Raw genomic sequence first — 22,611 nt, forward strand, 5'->3', positions numbered from 1 at the left:
AGGATACATTTTAAAAGGGAAAATTTCTGTTATATCCCTTTGACTTTAGGCGAAAGTTCACTTTGGTCCTTCATGTTTCAATTTGGACAAGCTTAACCTTGCATTTTGAAATAGGTTTCAATGTCAACCCTGTATTGGATGCCGTTACTTTTTTGGACGGCAAATTGACGTGTGCTCAGCACACGTGACCATTTTTGAGGGGTAGAATTGCCCATTCACCTCCTCCCTTCGGTCCTTATACTTCTCCATTATCACCTTCCATCACACCACTCATCTGTCGTTCAAAATAATCACACCATTCACAATCACCATCAGTTTCTCCATTTCCTTCAAAATGGAATTCATCCCACGTGAATTTAGTACTTCGTTCAAGGTTGAATTTTTTTCCAAGCACAACCAGTTCTGACCCATTTAAATCTGAACTAACCCCATTATCAGCCTTGATCGAGCTAATCTGATTGTTACTAAAACCATTATCTCTCTTTCAACACCAAACTGTATGCTTTGCTGACTAATCCTTCTAAATTCACCTCCAGTTAAAAACCCAGTTCACCAATTGGCCCCCGAGTTAGAGGCACACCTCAATTTCCAACAAACCAATACAATATGATGGGCAAAGAACACTGCCACCAAATCTTAAACTCAAAACCCAATTCAAATTATGTGTATTGCTACAGAAGTAAATACAATTGGGTATTAAGAATACCACTTAGTGAAACTGCTGTTGCAATGAATTGCCGACAGGGATGGTCTGATTTGGTGAGACCATTAGGAATTCAAGGTTGGAAGCAATCTGATGGATTGTGGATTGAAATGGAGGCAGAGGTGACGACAGCAGTGTATATTGTGGTGGTCGGCTGGGGGAAGGAATATGATGCAGTTTCACAAAAGGTGTGGCAACAAATGGTGCTCTCATTTCATATAAAATAAAATAAAATATTTAAAATAAATAATAAATAAAATAGTAAATTGATAGGAGTAACAACAGCAAATTACATCCAAGTCTAGAAAATTAGTCTTTAATTCCCATCAAGGATCACACGCGCATTTAATTACGTGCAAGGAACCCATCCTTCCCTTTTCCCATGGGTCCGAAATTCACTAACTTGAAGCTCGTGAATTTCACCGAGTTTCACTAATTCTGAAATTTCGAACTCATGAATTTTATTACAAGTATTTTTTAGCTCATGAATTTACTGGATTTCAAAAAACAACAATCACCTTGCGGATTTCATTAGCTTCGAGCTCATAAATTTCATTAGTTTGAGCTCATGAATTTCATTGTGTTTCAAAACACAACAAAACAAATTTTTTCAGTATAATCATAGACACTGGGTTTGAAAACATAACGTAAATTCATAATTAACAATGTAAAATCAAAATTCATAGTGAAAATTTTTCTTTTAAAACTTTGAAATGCAAAAAAAAGAAAAGAAAAGAAAGAAAGCATACATTCAAAAATTTATTTTTTTCGACACACTATTCGAGTAGGTTTTAGAAATATATATTTTTCAAAATCGGATATGTGCAACAAAAGTTATGAATATTTTAAAATTTAAAATTAAAAATGAAAGAGAGAGAAATCCGAACAAAAGAGAGAGATCTGGATCCGAAAGGGAGACAAATAAGAGAGAGAGTGACGTGGAGGGAGAGAAGGGAAGAGAATCCTTTTGTGTGCTTAACAAGATTAGACCGGAGCTAGAGGGAATAACACAATGAACAATTTAGATGCGCCAAACGAGCACCACATAGTATCCGCTCGATACTGAAAATTTTCCAGGAAACGCTTACAAAACTGTACCGGCCCGTCATTTATCCTAACAACAAAGGAGAGTAGACAGTAGTGAAAAGCGCGGGAAAATATGAAAACGACAGCTTGGGAGTGGCCCAAAATTAGGGTTTTCAATTTTGACTTTTGAGATAGAGATTGGGAAGTTTTTTGTGGAGCCTGCAAACAGTTGATCCAAGTCCATGGATAGAGATGGCAACGGACGGGGAAGTTGTGCAATGGGCGCCTTCGGAAGCATCGATGTGAGCCGTTTTAATGATTCGACAGCGGTGGATCTGAAAGGTCAGGTCCATCAGCTCCCGTGCTGCATCAAGTACGATGGACCTTCTTCTGTTTCCCACTACTTCAAACCCAAATCCACAGGTCCACCTCTCTCTCTCTCTCTCTCTCTCTCTCTCTCTCTCCTCTCTCTCTCTCTCTCTCTCTCTCTCTCTCTCTCTATATATATATATATATATATATATATATATATATATATATATATATATGTTTATGTATATATATATATATATATATATATGTTTATGTATATATACACACACACACACACAAAACACACACACACGGTTGATTAACGAGGTTAGAGTGAATTAGCAGGGATTGAGGTAGATGGTCTGACGATGGAGGAAGCTTACTTCAGGGGAAGGAAGTTGCAAGGCACCACTGTTCACCTTCCTCAAGGCTATTCTGGTCAGTTGTCTGTATCAAAAATATAAAAAAAAATGGGATGTCGTGTTTTTATGAAATGTTTTAGTTAGTGATTGGTTTAGTTTGATAATTAACCATATCTCTTAATAAAAGAAGCTCCTGGGGTGAAATCTCAATGTATTGCTGTAATTTCTGTTGGGATAATTTCCCCTAAATCAATCCACCCGCAAACGGAAGCGTAATCAAAAATTAAATACGCAATAAACAAGGCACAACGAGAACAACCAATATACGTGGTTCCCCAAACTCGGGTACGTCCACGGAAGAGAGAAAACAATTTCCATTATCACCAAGGTTTACAAAGAGATCCAACAATCTCTCAAATGCCCTATTCAACAACCTACAATCAAACTGGAAAGATCTTACCCAAAACTCTCCAACACAACTGAAACAGAGGGTACCAACCGGAACAAATCAGCCCACAAAAGGAACACAAAGGCTGCTGCAAATTGCTTGAACAAGGAGAGAAAAGTCGCTGTCTTGATCTCTTCCTTAGCACCGTCACAACACAAACACACACAGTGCACTCCACGTTTTTCCCTGTTTCACAGTAGCACACACAGCACCAAACCCTTTTCTCTCTTTTTGATCTTTTTTTCTCACACGTTCTGGAGCCATCCACCGAAAAACAAAAAAGACCTTTTTGTTCCCAATAAAAACCTAGTAATATTGGGCTTCCAAAAACAAAACACTTGGGCCAAAATATTGGGCCTATTTTCATGGGCAAAAAACCCAACAATTGGGTCGAGACCTGGCTCTGATACCACTGTTGGGTCGAGACCCCGACCCCGACCCCGATTCACACCTCCGAGCACAAGCACGAAAATAAACCAAGCACAAACGAGAGATATCCGAGGAAAACTCCACTATGTATAAATCACATATACAAGTATGAAAAACTTCACCGGAATAGCCACAATCCGGCTTCCCCACACCTCTCTCTCTCCCTCACTCCGGTGGCTCTCCGACAGTCTCTCCGGGCATCTCCGAGGAGCCCCGCTCCCCCCGAAGGGGAGCCTCTCCGCTCAACTCTCTCTCTGCTTCTCACTGTCTCCAGCACACACACAGTGCACACCTGCACTTTTACACAAGGGGGAGTGATCCCCTACACTCACACCCACCACACAAGGGTGTACCCCAACAATTTCCTAGAGAAGGCTTTTGATGGCATGGAAAACACCAATACTAGCAAGTTGAGACAATATGCATTTCGTAGAAGCACTCCCCACAAACTGCAAAGAGATTATTATAACTGGTTTCCAAAGCATCATAAATTGGAACTCATTTCTATGTCCATTGTTTTACTTAGATTTTTACTTCTTTACTTCTTTTTTTTATTTTGGTCTAGACCATCCTCCCTAATTCCAAAATGCTGACAACGGTTTCAATGTGATGAACTGTAGTTAGACATTTTCCAGTTAAAAGTGTCCAGTCACTAATCTCACATCATTTCTACTAGCTTACTTTAGCCTTGAGTTGCCCAATGGATTTAACATCCGTCTATTCTAGGAATAAAAACTTAATGGAGGGTGTTTAGAGTATAAGTTAGAGTCCGTTCCAAAACACCTTAAAAAATAAGTATTTATTTCACATTTTCAAACTCAAAAATAACGTAAATGAAAAATATATCTTTTGATTTTTTTTACACCGTTCAAAAGATCTCGATGAGATCTATCAAACAAGATTCATATTGTTAGAAAAATTATTTGTTTAAACACATTATTTTTTAGCTTGAAATTGCTTTCTTAAAAAATAAGTACTTAAAACGTGTTCTGGAACAGGGCCTATTAGAGTGTTAGACAAGCATGGTTGAAGGTCGTTAATATCCTGACGCATCCTTCATCAAGCAATTGTCATCAAGGCTGTTTTTTACCAGATAATATCCTCACTTTATTGGATTAAGCAGTTGACGATATTTTTTTTTGGTAATAAAAAGATTGAAGACTTGGGTCAACGTTATGGTTGAAAGAGCGCACTTGTTGGCCTAATCTTCCAAAGTTAAAGAAAATTTTGCATTTCCATAAACAGCTTTGTCCTTGTTAGTTTGTCAATGATTGCTTTAAGTTCTAACTTTAATGTCTATGACATAATGTTATTAAACTCGTGTGTGTGAAAACATGCAAAAACGTTTGTCCTCGGTTGTGTTGCAAACTCTGATACAATGTCGTGACACTGTAAAATCTTTTCATTAGGGTTGAGCTTCAAAAATCTCAACCGAAATGGTCAATCCTTTTTTTTTTTTGTCCTCCTATTTTATTTTTCTATACATGTAATGATTTTTGGCATGCAGGCTTTGTTATAGGAAAGAAGAGTCTGGGAAAAAGAAAAGCCTCTGATCAATCTGAAGAAATCTCAAATTCTTGGGAGATGAAGGCAAAGTTTCAAAGTATAACCTTTTGGAATCATGACAGCCTTCCATCGCAAGATGACGTTTTCGTTCGTTCCTTTCACTGGTTGACTGTCACAAAAGCTGTAAGTTTTTGCTTGATATGTGTTTTGAAGAAAAAAAGGATAAAATTTGATCAGTCATTGGTGGCTTTGTCCTTGGTAATATGGTTAAAGATGTTAAAGTTTTTGCCCAGTCAATGCCACTGCTTTTGGGAGAGCCTCAGAAGTAAATGTCCAATTCATGGCTTTGAATTCCAAAGGAAGCAACAAATGGCATATATAACTAACTACCGGAATAAAGATCATGTCAAGGTGTCTAGAGCTTGCTATTGTTAATTTTAACTGGTAATGGCGTTTCCTTTGGGATCAAGGGAATCAAGATTCAGGCTAGATGACTTGACACATATTGGTAGTTTGTCCTGGCAGGAATGAAGAGAAAGTCGCTGCTGTTATATTTTGCAAATCGTTATGTTCTGATAGATGTTCAAGACGATCTTTAACCTCTCTACTAAACTTGTTTTTCTCTTGTTCGTAAGTATTGGTTTCTGAACATGATTTTGGCATTTGGACTTCTTGTCAAAGATGGGAGAAAGTGTACATGGTGTTAATTAACCCTAACACATACTTCTATTATTTGAAATACTTGATTACAATACTTCATTAACTGATGTGGGACAAGACTAAGACTAAACAAATATTCTAACACTCCCCTTCAAGCTACAGAGTAGATATTGCAAAGTCCCAGCTTGTTACATAGCAACTGTAAGCGTGATTTGAACAATAACTTAGTAAACATATTTGCCAATTGAGCCCTGTAGACACGAAAGGAGTAGTAATCACACCACCAGCTAACTTTTCCCGCGCAAGATGACGGTCAACTTCAATGTGCTTAGTTCTCCAATGATACACTGGATTAGATGCAATGTGAATCACTGCTTAATTATCACAGTACAAATTCATAGACAATTGTACACTAAATCCTATCTCCTCAAGAAAAGAGTGCACCCATACAAGTTCACATGTCGTGTGAGCCATAGCTCTATATTCGGGCTTCTGCACTAGAGTCCAATGTTTTCAAAGGGGTTTTTTGGGCTCGCCTCGAGGCATTGGGCCGGTGAGGCAATGCCAAAACGTCTCAGGGCGTGAAAATTTAGGTGGTGAACCACAAAGGCAGTCGCCTAATTTCTTTAGGCGAGGTGTAAGCCTCAGGAGAGAAATTTTCCTAATCTAATTTTGGAAATTTTGTAATTCAACCCCCCCTCTCTCTCTGCTGCCTTGTTAAAGTCGATCTTCATCTACAGTCGTGCTCTGTTTTCCTTTACTAAGTGATGAATTGATGTGCTCTGTTGAATAACTAATAAAGTGATAAGTTAATAAGATAAAAATTTAATAACTAATAAAGTGATGTTATAGGGTTTCTCAATTAGCTATTAACTGATAATCTACTTTATCCTATCTTTTTGTATTAATCTATCTTTTATGAAATGCACTTTTTTTTTTTTTTGTATTTTTAAGTTATTTTATTAATTTAATTATTTAAAAAATAAAAATCAAAAGGCTTACGCCTCATTGTCTCGGGGTGTACGCCTCGCCTTGCGCTTTCGCCTCTGAAAACTTTGCACTAGACCATGCAACTATTGTCAATTCTATGTTCATATTAATTTAGAATTGAATAGATAAGTGTAGTGAGGTTTTCCCCAAGCTAGGGAAATCACACCCGAGCACATGCGATGTGCGAAAGGATACAGGAAGCACCACGTGGAGGTGCGTAGTAGAGGATACCCCGATCACTTGTGAGATACGTGGCAGCTCGTGAACGTCGCAGAAGGATGTGTAAGAGTTGGACGCGTGGTAACACGATAGCACCATGAGAGAGTGTGAAAGGCCGACCAAGGGACGGGAATGAAGTTAGGGTGTTACGCTGCACGGCGCGGTAGCCGAGCAGAGGTAGTTATGGATTTTGGGGAAAAAGGAGAACCCAAAATTGGGTTTCTCTCTCTCACTTTGTATTTATATGGACGAGTAAAAGTACAAATATACCCGTAAGTAACAAATACATAACAAAGTGAACCCTAACTTAACACTCCCCCTCCAGTTGGTGCAAAGATATCAATCAAGCCCAACTTGAATACAATGGGGTGAAAGATCTTACTACTAAGCCCCTTTGTAAATATATCAGCTAACTGGTCCACAGACCTTACAAACGGCATACATATCAAACCCCTGCTCAGCTTTTCCTTTATGAAATGCCGATCAATTTCTATATGTTTCGTTCTATCATGTTGCACAGGATTATGAGCAATATTTATAGTCGCTTTGTTATCACAATAAAGCTTTCATAGGACCACCATCAGAGATTCCCAAATCCTTCAACAGGGTTTGGAACCACAAAAGCTCACACACACCATGAGCCATAGCCCTATATTCAGCTTCTGTACTCGATCTAGCTACCACTGACTGCTTCTTAGACGACCCACAAGTTTCTGATATCTCTCTTTATCTATATGCTCTCCAACATCTCTACTAAGATGATGATTCGCCTCAATAGGAGAGTCTGTAGGTTTGCATCCCAACGTAACCGTTTCTTCCAAAAGATCAAGAATATACTTTCTTTGCGAGATAAAAAGGCCTTTATTAGATTGGGCCACCTCCATCTCAAGAAAGTATCTCAAGGATCCCAAGTCTTTAATCTCGAACTCTTGAGCAAGATGAGTGTTAACACTGAGTATTTCATCAACATCATTGCCTATCATGATTATGTCATCCATATAGATAATAAGAATAACAATCTTATCGTTACCTCCCTTGATGAACATAGTATGATTTGCATGACTTTGTATCCAAATCTCAACATAGCTTTGAGAAATCTGTCAAACAAGCTCTAGGTAACTGCTTTAATCCATAGAGGGTCTTTCTCAATTTACACACCTTCCTTTGAGTAACAATAACAGAGGAAGAGAAACCTGGTGGTATATCCATGTACACTACTTTTAAGTCACCATGAAGAAATGCATTTTTTTACATCAAATTGTTGAAGAGGCCAATTCAAAATAGCAGCACAAGAGAGCTAAGTCCGAATAGAGTTCATCTTTGCTACCTGAGCATAGGTTTCCTCATAGTCGATACTGTATGTCCGAGTAAAGCCCTTGGCAACAAGTCTCGCCTTGTATCTCTCAACCGTTCCATCTGCTTTATGTTTTACTGTGAACACCCATTTACAACCCACTGATTTCTTTCCCTCCGGAGGAGACATTAGTTCCCAAGTGCCGTTCCTTTTCAAAGCTATCATCTCCTCTACCATAACTTCTTTCCACTTAGGTATTATGAGTGCTTCCTTCCAACTCTGTGGGATAGATATGGAAGAGAGAGGGGAAACAAATGCACGATACGAAGGGGATAGACAATCATATGAAACAAATTGTGAGATGGAATGTTGAGTACATGTTCGAACTCCTTTTCTAAGAGCAACAGGAGCATCAAGTTCATCAGAAGGAGCATCAAGTTCATCAGAAACAAGAAGGGATGGTTCATTACCAGATGAGTTAGCCGAAGAATTAGAAGCTAGAATTGGAGCCGGAGAGGTGATAGTGATTGGTAAGGTGGCATCGCACAGGGCCATAGGCAGGCTGTCCCTTTTTCAGTTGAGAAAACTTCTGCAAGTTAGGCAATCTATGCAAGTAAAGCCTATCGTCGTCAACATCTAGACCAATCATGTCATGTTCTGCTCTTTCTTCAGATATAGGTTCTTCCCTAGAGTTTTCCTTCTCCCCCTCACCATAACAAGGTATTGGAAAGTAAGACCATGACTCTTGATTATGGGATGTCAACATCTCTTCCTTTTCCTCCATATTATTCTCCCCCCGAAGAGATGTAGGGGAGATGGGGTAAAAGGAAGTTGTTTATCAAAAAGTGACATCCATAGAAACAAAATGTTTACAGGAGTGAGGGTCATAGCATTTGTATCCCTTTTGGGTAGGGGAATAGCCAAGGAAAATGCATTTACGAGCCTTGGGATCTAACTTGCCACCAGGATGTTTACGAGTATGGACAAAACACACGTAACCAAAAATTTTGGGTGGAAGGGAAGAGACCGAAGACCTATCAAGGAGAAACTCAATAAGAATTTTAAACTGAAGAACACTGGATGGCATGCGATTGATAAGATAAGCTGCAGTAAGAACAGCTTCGCCCCAATAAAATTTTGGGACATTCATGGTGAATAAGAGAGAACGGGCTACCTCAGCAATGTGACGATTTTTGCTTTTAGCAACCCTATTCAGTTGTGGATTGCCAACACAAATCGTTTGAAAAAGAATGCCATACTAAGATATGCCCAAAAATGCCCATCAAGGTACTCAGTCCCATTATCACTACGAAGGATTTTAATGTTAGTTTCAATTGAGTACGAACCATCTGATGAAAAGATTTAAAGCATAAAAAAACTTCATTTTTGGACCGAAGTAAATACACCAAAGTGCGAGAATAACAACCAATAAAAGTGACAAACCATCGATAACCAGAAACAGAAGTAACATGGGAAGGACCCAAACGTCAGAATGGATAACCATAAATGTAGAAGCACTTCTTTGATTAATAGGAGCATAAAAAGAGCGTTTATGTTTAGCCGGCTCACAAGCTTCAAAAAAAACCCGACTCCTAGTACATTGCTTAGTTAAGGTAGGAAAAAGTTTTTCTAAAATCCCAAAAGATGAGTGACCCAATCTACGATGCCACTGATGCAATAAAGGAAGAGCTGAACTCGTGTCTGCTTCAAGAGCTTGACCCAATGATAATGGTGTAAAAGATGGACGGGGTGCAGGCTCTAAAAAATATAGACCACCATGGGTTTTACCACTGTCTATCATTCTCCCCGCATCCAGCTCCTGAAAGACATAATGTGTTTGAAAAAAATGCATGGAGCAATTCAAAGAATGGGCAAGACTACTAACAGAGAGAATGTTAATAGAAAAATTTGGAACATGGAGAATAGACGAAAGAGAAATGGTTGGAAAGTAGTAAATGAAACCTTTTCCTGAAATAGCAGATAGGGAACCATCAGCTACTCTAACCTAGTCCTTACCAGAATACGTAGAGTAGGAGTCAAAAAAAGGATGAACAACCTATCATATGATCTGTGGCACCAGAATCTATTATCCAAGAAAGAGAGGAGGAAGCAATAGATACACTAGCTGGGATACCTGTGTGAGCAAAGTACGAGGATGTAGTGGAAGTAGAAGCTGTGGAAGATGGCCTAGCCATCATGTGCCTGAGAGTTTGTAACTCCCCTTGAGAAAAAGTACCTCCACTTTGGGAAGTATTAGACACGGGAGCTTGCAAACGAGCACCAATAGGGTCAAGCAACATGTCAACAGTAGACTCCGAAACATGTGCGTGAGATGGGCGACCATGTAACTTCCAACAAAATTTCTTTGTATTCCTGGTTTTGTTGCAATAATCACACTTTGCAGTTCTTTATCAATAGAGCTACTTTTATCACCAAGCTAACCCTGGGTAGACTTACCATCCCGTGGAGTGGGAATGACAATCAAGTCAGAGCAATCCGGAATTGGAGGATGGACCATCACACTCCGTCTACTCTCCTCCTATTGAACGCATGCATAGGCCTCTCTTAGATTGGGAAAAGGAATATGAACCAACACTTGCACACGAGTTAGGTCATATTCCATATCAAGGCAAGCAAGAATGTCATAGATGCGCTCCTTGTCAACCATCTGTTGGAAAGTAGTTGCATCAGCAGTACAAACAGCTTGAAACCCTTGATAATAATCAAGTTCTTGTCACACTCTATTCAATTCAGCATAATACTCAGCAAGAGATCGATTGTGTTGATCCAACTTGCAGAGTTTCTTTCTCATCTCAAAAGCCTAAGCATCATTACCTTTTTGGGCATAGGTTTGGGTTACAGCAAGCCAAATCGTATAAGGTGTGTCCAGAAGCAAACAAGTATGGCAAATGGTAGGAATCATAGAGTTAAATAGCCAAGTCATGGCTAAAGCATTCTGCCAAGTCCATGTCTCAAGTTCTGGTCCAGGAGTGTGGGTATACGATACACCTCACATTCGAACACACACCCTCCATAAGCTCTTTTGGCGACCCATCCTGGGAGGAACGAGGTTCCCTCCATGGTCTGATTATCCCCGCACACACTCGCCTCGTGACATGAGTATAAGGGGACATTAATGTGGGTATACGATATATCCCGCAACCGGATGCACCTTCTCCAAGAACCCCGCCGGTGACCACCTCCAGGAGGAGCAAGGCCTCTTCCACAATAGTCACCTCCAGGAGGAGCAAGCCTCCTCCACAATATCCACCTCCAAGAGGAGCAGGGCCTCCTCCACAATACTAACTCCCAGGAAGAGCAAGCCTTCCTCCACAATCCTCACCTCCGGGAGAAGCAAGGCTTCCTCCATGATACTCACCTCCGGCGGAGCAAGGCTTTCTCCACGAACCTTGCCTCCGCCGAAGTGAAGCTTCCTCCACAAACTCCACCACCAGAGGAAGAACTCTCCACCCATGGAGGAGTGAGGTCACCTCTGGGCACTTCACCTCCTACTTAACACTTCGAAGACTCCAGAATACTTAAAGGCGACTCTATACACCATCCTAGGCCGGGAGCAGGGCCTAGGTACCTCGCTCGGGACCTAAGGAGGAATGTGGTTTGGAGGCTAAAGCAAGGGGTCTTGTCAAGGAAGACGAGCTTGCCTCCGGCGAGCTTTAACTTGACCAGTCCTAAAGAGAGAGGGGACATTGACTGCCATCTGACATCTCGGAAGAAGTATCATACCTACCGCCTGGCGCCTCGGAGCCCGTATCATACCTCACCTGACTCGGCAGATGATACGAGTCTCCATGTATCACCGAAATAGCCTCTGTCGGTTCCTTGAATGGCCTTGGGACTAAAAGAGGAAAGCATGTCAACCTCTACTCTGCCCACCAATGGGGAGGAGCCTCACACCTGGCTCTCTTTCAACTCCAAGGCTCATATATAAGTAGCATTCAACAAGCATTCAATAGATCTATCTACTCTCTGGTTAAGACCTCACTCTCTACTGCCATCCCTTTCTCTCTCTAAGTCCGCCCCGAGCTCTCTCCTCCACCTCCGGTGGTCTCGAGCACCATTGTAGCAACCGCCATATACCCGGCGGGCGACCTCAGGTACTCTTCCCGCTCTTACCTCTCACAAGGAGTTGTTGGTTTTTGAACAGGGCTTGTGATGAAGTTCAACAAGCCACGGGCAGTAATAGCCAAAGTAAAGGTGCGAGACCAAAGTAAATAGTTGGAACCATCCAACTTAATGTAGCAAATATCCAGAGGAGAGTTATCCAGAGACCAAACACAACTCAACTCATTCTTCGAACAAGCGGAAGCATTTTTGGGATCCTCCGACATATTAACAGTAACAGATTACGAAGGGTTTGTCAGAGAGAGCAAGACAGGTAATTGAAGCCTCCAAAAAAAGGATTAAAAGAACACCCAAACTTCAAACAAACCTTAGAGATCAGACCCAGTCGATTTTGTGGTCACCAAGTCAATTTTGGACGCGATCGGTGATGACCCAGTTGATTTTCAACAGAAATGAGAGTACCCAGACCCTTAACGATCCCAAATCAAGCCTAAACAGACCACCGACAACACAAACAACCTGAAACGTACCTGTACGTGGTTACCCAGTGGGTTTCGGCGGCAGATACAAGTTTCAAAGGCAAACGAGAGTCGTACGACGTCTGAAATGGTCGGGAATGATTGGAGAGACATCATACAGCGTTGGAAATGAGCAAGGACGACTAGAGTGACGTCTTACAGTGTCGGAAAGTGATCAACTAAGGTAGTTGATCATGGGTTTTTGTCACCAGAGGTAAACGATTGTGGCTCTGAATTTTGATACCATGTGGATTTTGGGGAAAAAGGAGAACCCAAAATTGGATTTCTCTCTCTCACACTTCGTATTTATATGGACAAGAGTAAAAGTAAAAATATACCCCTAAGTAACAAATACATAACAAAGTGAACCCTAACTTAATAGTAGTATCCATACAGGTATGAACCAAGTTATGCCGACCAACGAGATGGGCAGTTGGGTCATTCTAGAATGCTTTGGAATAAGCTCCTCGCGTGATAGGGGGATCCCATGAATAAGAGAATGATATATTCCACCATAATGGGCAGAGATTGAGTTAATATATGGAATGCACTTCCACATAGAGGAGGATTCCTAACAAGGTAGGGTTTCCTAACGAATTAGGGTGCTTGGGAGCAAGCACGACGAAATCTATAAATACAAGGTACAACCTATTGAAATGTACATTGTTATCAGCAATTGCATTACTCACCTGAGTTAGGGTTTCCAGTATATGTGATACTAAATTAGGCATCGGAGGGCCTAGTGATTTAAAAGTGTGAGGTGAAGGTGAGGCGACAAAGCCCGTAAAACATGAGGTGAGTGCCTCATTGAAGCGAGGCGAGCGTTTAAAACAAAAAAAGATATACTACATAAATGACCAATATTTACTCCTTATCATCATCATATTGCATAATAACCAACAATCCAACTTATAAATACAAGTAAAAAACACAAAATACGCTCATTCATAAAATGAGAACAATCCGCATATTCCAAACAAGGAATTAAAGTTGAACGGAAGTACGGAATCACCAAACACTAACTAAACAAAACATATCATCCATGATTAGCCTTAGAGACATAGCAAAACGATTAATGGCAAACAAATCTAGCGGCATGCATAGGCATTAATCATCATCCTCAACACCAAGAAATTCATCATCATCATCATCTGATTTATATCCTTCCACGTCTTCTTCTTCATCCGTATCTCCTATTTCATATTCATCCCAGTCTTTATTCTCATCATCTACAAGATTGTATAAAGATGTCTTTCCTCTTGAAACCCTTGGAGTTGGTCTTGCCTTTGTCGCGGTAGGTGTTGGGATAGAAGAAGTTGCTTTATGAGTTGACCTAGTAACTTTGCTTGGTTCTTCAACTCCACTAGCCCTCGCAACCTCATCCCAATTCAAATCTTCACCCTCAAATACAACCTCCTCGTCCAATTTCCCAATCAACCATTCATTGCTCTCATCAATGTTCTTCAAGGAAATCGGGTCAAGTTTGCCATAGTTTGCATATCGACGCCTCAATACTCTATTGTACTTAACAAACACCACGTCATTGAGGCACTTTTGATCTAGCTTATTTCTTTTTTTGGTGTGAAGCTGCAAAATAAATGTTAAAGGGATTTAAGTTTATATCACACACATTAAAAACAACTGGAAACCTCTTAATGTAATACTCACATGCTCGAACACACTCCAGTTTCTCTCACATCCGAATGAACTACAAGGCTAAGGATTTTGATGGCAAATTTTTGCAAATCTAGAGTATTACGACCAAATGCGGACCACCACTCAACTACCACATTATAACGATATAACTAATAACTAATTAGCACAAGATAAACATTACGGAACAAAGGCGTATATATGTACTAGACTACAAGGAGTACGAAAATTTGTGATCACCTGTTGTCCTTGTAGTTCTTTGCCTAATTGCCATGGAATTTCCAAAGAGTCCTTCCGCCAGCTCATGTCTTGTTATTTGATAGAGAATCTCATCTTGGGTCTCCTCACATGGGACAAACTTTTCTATACACTCCATCACACCTTTAAATACCTCTTTATCAGCTTTCACCGCCGCAATATCTTTGTAAAAAATTCAGGGTTCAAATAAGAAGCCAACAGCATGCAAAGGTTGATGCAATTGCACATACCACCACCAATCAATGATTTCAAACACATCCTATACTACAACGCCACCATAGTTGCTCCAGCAAAGACATCATATGGGGGTTGTATAACACTGTTGACACAGATGCCGTTGTGAAGCGATATCATCTGAAAGAACCCGATCTATAGACGTAATATTCGCCCAAAGACGAAAATAAAAACTCTTAAAAAAAGGATAGACAAAACTCTCATAGATAAGACAAGTCAATGATCCGAAGAGACAAGAGAAAAACAAACCAAAAAAAGAGAGATTGGGAGAGAGAACTAGTACCATGGCCTTCCCCTCCCATTGCCGTATTAGGGTTGTGAAGCCCAAGGGGGAGGGGAAGCGAGAACAAAGGTAAATGCGGCGGCTAGGGTTTAGAGAGAGAGAGAGAGAGAGAGAGAGAGAGAGAGAGAGAGAGAGAATTTTCTGTTTAAAATCCCTAGGTTTTTTTTTTTGATCCGCAAATCCCTAGTTCATACCTCCTATTTGCCTTGTTTCTTATTATGATTGATTTGTGGTACTTAATAGGAGCTAATGAATATATATTCTGCAAGACATTCTCAGGTAACTTGATGATTCTTTTTGTGAGTGCAGCTGCATCAGTCAGTGACACCTGAAGACTTGGAATCTGCTTCTAATTCACAACAGGCAAAGTAATAGGCTGAGGTTTGTGGGAAGCTTCTTGTTATCTTATTTCAAAACTGCAATGCCTGGCTCTTGCTTTGGCACAAAACCTTCTCCCTTTGTGCCCACACGATCATTTGCAATCCGAAGACTTTCTCTGCTGCGTTTCAATGCCTTGGCTAAATATTGAGGTTAGATAGTTTGAATTTCGCATCATAACTTTTGCTTCATACACCACCCATCTCCTGAGGTCTTATTTTTCTGATTGTGTACTCGTAAAAGATTTATTAGATGTATTGTTCTAATGGGTCCATTGTTTTATAATTGCATGGCCCTACTGAGTGAAAAAAGTGCGTAAAAATTGTTAGCTTGTGTAACATTTGTTCTTGGGACGTTATTTTTATGACCTCTCTCTCTCTCTCTCTCTCTCTCTCTCTCTCTCTCTCTCTCTCTCTCAATAAACTAACCTCTTGAACAGTTAAGTGGAATCATCTCTCGATAAATTTGTGGAGGATTATGAAGACATGAAAATGGTACAGTAAGAAGAAAGAAATAAACTTATGTTTGCTTTAGTTTTTCTTTTGCTTCACGAATTATCCAAAAACGACGTAACCTTTTTCTAGTTTCTGTATATGACCTAGCAAATTAGATCCCTGCTTTTCTGGTTGCAGATTTTGCTAATGCAAGTTTATTAAAAACAAAATGTGATACTAGAAAGCATTACGTTGACAGGATGCACTCAAAGTACGTTGCCATCTTTCCAGTAATGGTCCCATGAGCATCTGATCTTCACTCCTTCCATATAGAAAGCAAGATGCTCGTCAGAATTCATCGCTTAGCAGAATCAATAGGAGTTTTGTGTGTGTGTGTGTGTGTGTGTGGGTGTGTTGAATTGGCATCACTTTCAGCACAAGATTGTCACCAATCTCATTTTCAAGGCCAAGTTCTGGCATTTTTTATTCTATTATCTACCAAAATAGGCAAATATCGATATTGGGAGAGCAATGGAGAAGAGAAATTTTGGTTAGTACATGAGTCCTCCCCTTCATTTTGATGAAAAGAGGTTAATTATTACTATCAAATCTCGGACTAATGCTGAGAGCAGATGGCACTTGTCGTTTTTTATTACAACCTCTAAAGTCTATGAACATGCCACGGATAAACTTGGTTACGCAAAAAATTACCAGGAGTCTATGCAACTGATGGATAATTTTGTCCAACTCAAATCAGTTTTTCACCTCTCTCTAAACTTTTCATCAGTTAGGGCTACGTGGAAACTTCTTCCGCCTGGGGGGGGGGGGGGGGGGGGGAGGGGGGGGGCGCCTCCTCCCTTGGGCCTCCTCGTCCCTCTCCTTCCACCCTTTCCTCGTACACCCCTGTCCATGCGTCTCCTCCCGTCTCCGCCCTCCACCACCGTTCGATTGCTGGGATCCAAATCTGGGGGATTTCGGTTTTGTGTTTAACGGCTAGGCGTGGCGGTGGGTGATGGTGGCGGGACGCCCGTTGGGTCTCCGGTTTCGTGCCTAACGGCTATGGTTTGGTCCTTGTGTGTACTGACGATCTAGGATCCAGTAGATCTACGTTTTTGGCGAGGTTTTGTTGGGTTTGTGTGGCGTGTGGTTAGTGGTGGGCGGCGGTTCTATTTTTTTTTGTAGGTGGTGGTTGGGGGTTTGGCCAGAGTTTGGTGGTAGCGGCTTCTAGGGGTGGCTCTCGGTGGCTCTACCCTTGTGGTTCTAGTCGTCTTCCTACCTCGGACTAAGCTTGGCCCGTTCGGGGATGGGCTAGGCCCATGTTCAACTGATTTTTGAGACATCTGACTTCTGGATACGTGCTCCACGTTTGCCGATCCATGTATTTTTCGGTGTGAAGCAAGTAGTGGCTCCTGCAAAGGCATGGCTCCTCCTTATGTAATGGCTCCATATTAGAGTTTTCAACTATGCTTTGGAGTTTGACGAAGTCGTCTCAGATTTGGACCGGCAGTTGCTTTCTGTTCCACTGTTTTAGTTGGTTATCAGTTGTCGTTGTATGGCTTGCTCTGTAATTGGATTATCTATAAATGCCATATGACGGATATTAATGAACTGGTTTGGTCTTCCGATTGAAAAAATAATAAATAGTTTTTCACCTAATATTACATTTTGACCTTGATGTTATGAATTGGAATTGGGCACTATAAAGCAACCCCATAAAGCTTTGATAAATGAAGCACAGAATTAGATGCCAAAACTTGAACTCATAATCGTTGATAAGATGCTTTATTCTTGTGTTCTTTAAAAACTTGAGAACAAATGTTCTTGAGCTGAATTCAACCCTTTAGCACCTGTATGCTGTGTGCGAAAAAGGTGAAGGAGAAGATTGGGAAAAAAATATAATTGCACAATCTCGTTTTATTCATTACTCCCTTTGTACCAAAATCTTTGAACTTTTGTGATGTTTGTGATATTTGTATCATTCTTTAAGCTTTTATATCTTTCAATATGAATATTCAAAAATATGCAATATGGATCTCATTTAATAGTTTTCAATTAAATCTATAACATAAAGTTTTCAAAATTATGAAAAATATCATAAATTGAAAGATATGAATGACGTAAATATCGAAAAAGACCAAAGATTTTGGGACGGAAGGAGTATTTGTTGTTAATGAAGTCTTAAAATTGTCCTTTCACGTATAAAAAGATGCAACAGGAATTAATGGATGAATTGAACCTTTAATAATCCCTCTACAACTAATAAAAAAAAAAGGAAAAAAGAATGAAAGAAGCATCTCTGCACAACTAGAAGTCATGATACCGAGTGGCGTGAGAAGAACGCTAGAGAGACAGAGAGAGGAGAGTTTCCCCCCCCCCGCCCCCCCCCCCCCCCCCCCCCCCCCTTTTTCCTCTTCCCCCTTCTTTTTTTTTTTTTTTTCCCTTTACTGCACTCTTCCTTCCTCCTCCCCTCTAAGTCACCCATCATCCAGACTCTCTTCTCTCTTCCCACTATGGTTGAGTGGCGATCGATACTCATCCCCAGGAGAGATGATCTCCCACTACCCATTGTTTTTGGACATTGGTGACCCATATTTGGTTTTCAGATTTGAGTTTTTTTAGCCCTCAGATCCGATTAGCCTTGGCGACGGATCCATGGGTTTTATGCAACAGTGATGGTGGCACCTAGCAGCTTTGACTGCAGTAGGACAAAGGGACGTTGAGCTTTAGCTGCCAGTGGGAATCTTCCATCTTCCTGCTGCCACATCCACATGTGGACCAGTGGTCTCCATCAACGCGGTTGTCAATTTTGACGGGATCTTTATTTTGTTGTTCTTCTTTGTTTTTTCTTATTTTGTTCGGATCTTTTGGGGTCCTTTGTTTATTTTCTGTCGTTGTAGTTGTACTCTTTTTGTTTTAATATAAATGGGACAAACTCATGTTCGTAAAAAAAAATAAAAAATTACTAGAAGTCATGAAAATCAACTTACATTTTCTTTCCCCATCAGTTTTTCACAATTTGATGGAATACCCAGAATTTGAGAGAGAGGAACTTCGGAAAGGGAGGAAGAGAGACTTGGGGGTTGAATATGGAAGAAAAATTATTCTATGCCTTTGCAAAGGTACTGTCCTGTGGTACTCCAAATTCATTTTTCACCACACGTCTTTTAGTGCATAGAATGAAACCAGTGCTAGCGTGCATCAAACACAGTACCGAAAAAGTATTAAACTATCTTTTTTTATTACTAGCGTTAAGCCCGTTCAATACACGGAGCCAAAAAAAAAAAAATCAATGTGATTTTTTATCCCGTGCGTTAAAAGGGCACAAACGCTAGTACTCTATAAGTACAAGATCTCCACGCATAGTTTGAGGAAGAGATGAGATGGGAACACGGTGGTCGCAAGATGAAACTCCACAGGTTCGGGAAGAGGCTCCTCCACAAATTACAGAACAAGGTAGCACGAGCATACCAATAATTTCACACAGCACTGAAAAAGATTCTTCCAGGGTTAGTGATGCAACACCACCAGAAGTAAAGCTGCCCCACAACTACGAAGCCATTGTCAAACATGCAGACTCACCATTTGACTCCTCCTCCACTGAAAAGCTGTATAACCAGCTCCAGGCTGGAGTATTCTTAAACCAAGAAAAGAAGGCAAGTTTCAATTTTCTCACAGTTCGATGGAATTCCCAGAATCATGCATTCATTTCTCCAAAATCAGTTTCCAACGGAGTACAAAATAAAAAATAAAAAATGCAATTTTCATTTTCCACAAGGGGATGGATGAGCTTTACATAGTCAAACAGTCGTATCCCCAAAACCAAACCCCAACAAGAGTGAAAGAGGACGGCAAGTTTCATTTTCTCACAATTGGATGGATTTACACGGTCGAATAGTGATATCTCTAAAACTAGTTTAACAAGCGTTAAAAGGACGGCAAGTTTCAATTATTTTTTTTTTACTGTTTGACAATTTCTACAACTAAAGAATGATCTCCAAAACCAGTTTCCAAAGGAATACAAAAAAAAAAAAATGTAAGTCTCATTTTCTCACAATCACACACAAGAGTCGTATCTCAAAACCAGTTTCCAACAAGCGTAAAATGCAGATGCAAGTTTCAATTTTTTTGTGTGGCAATTGGAAGAAATTTCTACCACCACTTTCTGACAACAGCAGAAAAGGAATGCAAGGTTCATTTCTCACAATTCCAAGGACTATACACAAACACGCATGGATCTTCAAACCAAGCTTCCACGTAGAGTTACAACATCAGAAGCAGAGGTAGGACTAGCCAAGGGCTTTGTTAAGCAAGTAACTCCATAGATAAGGGTTTTAAGGCAACTATCCATCCAATCTTCTGAATTAACATCACCATAGACATCCAACCTCAATTTTCACTGTTGATTTGTATATGATACTTTTCAAATATTATCCTTACATCATTGGCATCGATATTCTCTTCTGATTAGCATTTTGTTTTTGTATGCAAAAGTATTGGGTTGATCGGAAGTCCAGCAGCAACAGCTTCATGTTATTTGCAAGGGATCTCTCAATCACTTGGGCTGAAGACAACCGCTATTGGCACTGGTCCTATCTCAAAGAAACAAGGTGCCAACTACAAGGGTTTACCTTAAGTTTTATGGTTCCTCATAAATTTTCTTACATTGATAAACAAACCCATCCAAAAATCCAAGAAAATGGAGGGAAAATATGAACAAGTTGCCAGCAATCCAATATCCAAAACATGACCTATGGTGATCCATCATCCATGACTATGATAGGTCGCCCTAGAACTAGCTTTGCAACCAAATTCCAATCCATGATCCAAAATCTTGATTTGTGGAGGGAAAAGAGATCGGAAGAGGAAGATACAGGTTTTTTTTTCTAATTTTTTTTTCCAGCACTCTAATATCCAAATACAGCCTATGGCTATGGAGCACTGACACACCTAAGTGTGTCGTTGTATGAGTGTCTAACACGCTAAAGACATGAATAAGCCGGATAAACGGCGGGGAACGCCACGTGGTGTGTCCATTTATTGTAATTAGTTTTCTCCGATTGACACGAGGTTTTCTACCATGTCCCAGGTAGAACACGTATGGGACACTGCATGGTAGAGTTTACAATTTAACAAACCTTTTTTGGGGGTTAAACTTCAATAATCAATATTACAAACCTGGGATAAAACTTTTAAAAAGAAAACAGTTATGTGCGTTTATGACCGAGCCCAAAACCAACTATTTCTTTGCCTGGACCTAGTTAGTTTAGGAACCAAATTCCAATCCTTGAGAAGGATACCCCCAACCTGTACACCAAAGAGTTGACGATGTAAAATCCAATTTGATAACCATCAAAGTCGTGCGGTCAACCCTTGCTCCAAAATCCTCCTACAACAACATAACAACATAACATAACCCATCTAGTCCCCAATCATTGGGGGTATGGGCAGGGGATGATTGGAGACAGACCTAACCTTTGGCAATATATGCACAAAGTGGCTGCTCCAGAATCCTCCTACCAATTCAATAATGTTTTGTTTGTTTCTGTTTCACAGTGATGTGTTTGTTGATGTTGCTGAACTGCTAAAAGTTTGCTGGCTGGAAATTCAAGGAAAATTTGAGATGGTAAACCTCTCACCAAGAACCGTTTATGAGGTGGTGTTTTTGGTCATGCTGAAAGATCCCGCTTTTGGGTGGGAAGTTCCAGTGAATGTTATGCTCATTCTCCCTGATGGAACAACGCAACAACATGAAGAAAATTTGATGGAAAAGCCAAGGGGACGATGGATAGAAATTCCAGCAGGGGAGTTTAGGACATCTTCTGAAAAAATTGGAGACATTCAATTCTCCCTCTATGAATACAAAGCTGGGATGTGGAAGAGAGGTCTGGTCATCAAAGGTGTTGCCATTCGGCCAAAAGCCTGAAGCTTTAGACCTACCAAGAAGTACAATATCCATTCTTATTCAGATTTTTATTTAGACGTTGTGACCTAGCATGGTAGCAGGTGCAATATAATGCTAGTTCTGTGGCCCGGGTTCGTATTACAAGGATCCGTCTCTCTGCAAAAGTGCGAGTAATAATGCCTAACTACTATCGCTTCCAAACCCCACTGTAAATGGAAGCCTAGCGAACTAGGCACAAGACATGTAATAAATATAATCATAACCTGAGGTTGGACAATAATAAAGCTCCATTCTTGGACAAATGCTTCACTTTCTTTTTCATGCAAACTTACAGATCAAGTCGCCATCTAGCCCTTTAAATTTTTCCATCTTCTTTTCATGATCGGTTAAAAGTATCCAATTCAAAATCCATTGGCAATAAGTTCAGAGACCACTTAGGCTTGTATACTAGTACTAGAAGTGATAATTAACCAATGTGGGACAACCTTAATACTCCTATGTGCGACCCTAGAATCATACTGGAGAGGTAAACAAAGGATTCATGGGTCTCAATGAAAGAAAGAGCTTTTATGACACAAACAAAGGGAAAATCAATCTGGAGAGTCTTTCTTAAGCCTTGCTTTGAAATCCTAAAAGCATCTAATTCAAAACCAATTGACAATCAATGGAGATATCACCTAGACTCATATTCTTGTGTTGGAAGTGATAATTAACTGAGGTGGGACACGCTCTGAAATTAGGGGTGCAAATGAGCTAAGCTTTGTAGTGTTCGAGCTCGGCTCGTTTACTAACGAGCCTAGAGCCTAAAACTCGAGCTCAAGCTAAAAAACGAGCCCTTAATGAGCCAAGCCAAGTTCATTTACTAAATGTGCCTCTATAATCGAGCCGATCCTATACAAACGAAGACGAGCCTAAAACT

General features: G+C 40.3%; 2 protein-coding genes across 3 annotated transcripts; both read left to right on the plus strand.

Moving 5' to 3' along the window:
* The first annotated feature begins 1,619 nt into the window (after nt 1–1,619).
* On the plus strand, nt 1,620–15,737 carry LOC131313773 (uncharacterized protein C12B10.15c-like). Of its 2 annotated transcripts, none has more exons than XM_058342279.1 (4): nt 1,620–2,152; nt 2,387–2,479; nt 4,788–4,969; nt 15,288–15,737. In XM_058342279.1, the coding sequence occupies exons 1-4, from the start codon at nt 1,972–1,974 to the stop codon at nt 15,348–15,350; spliced, it is 519 nt and encodes a 172-aa protein (XP_058198262.1). In that variant the 5' UTR covers nt 1,620–1,971; the 3' UTR covers nt 15,351–15,737. The 2 variants fall into 2 exon arrangements, with proteins under 2 accessions (XP_058198262.1, XP_058198261.1); XM_058342278.1 differs by having other exon boundaries at nt 1,899–2,152; nt 2,384–2,479.
* Nucleotides 15,738–18,239: 2,502 nt separating this feature from the next.
* LOC131313771 (lectin-like) lies at nt 18,240–21,994 on the plus strand. The gene is made up of 3 exons (XM_058342275.1): nt 18,240–19,443; nt 20,279–20,397; nt 21,344–21,994. Exons 1-3 carry the CDS (start codon nt 19,171–19,173, stop codon nt 21,711–21,713), a joined length of 762 nt encoding a protein of 253 aa, XP_058198258.1. The 5' UTR covers nt 18,240–19,170; the 3' UTR covers nt 21,714–21,994.
* The last annotated feature ends 617 nt before the right edge of the window (nt 21,995–22,611 follow it).

This window comes from Rhododendron vialii, chromosome 13a, assembly GCF_030253575.1.
Source record: "Rhododendron vialii isolate Sample 1 chromosome 13a, ASM3025357v1".
NCBI lineage: Eukaryota > Viridiplantae > Streptophyta > Magnoliopsida > Ericales > Ericaceae > Rhododendron > Rhododendron vialii.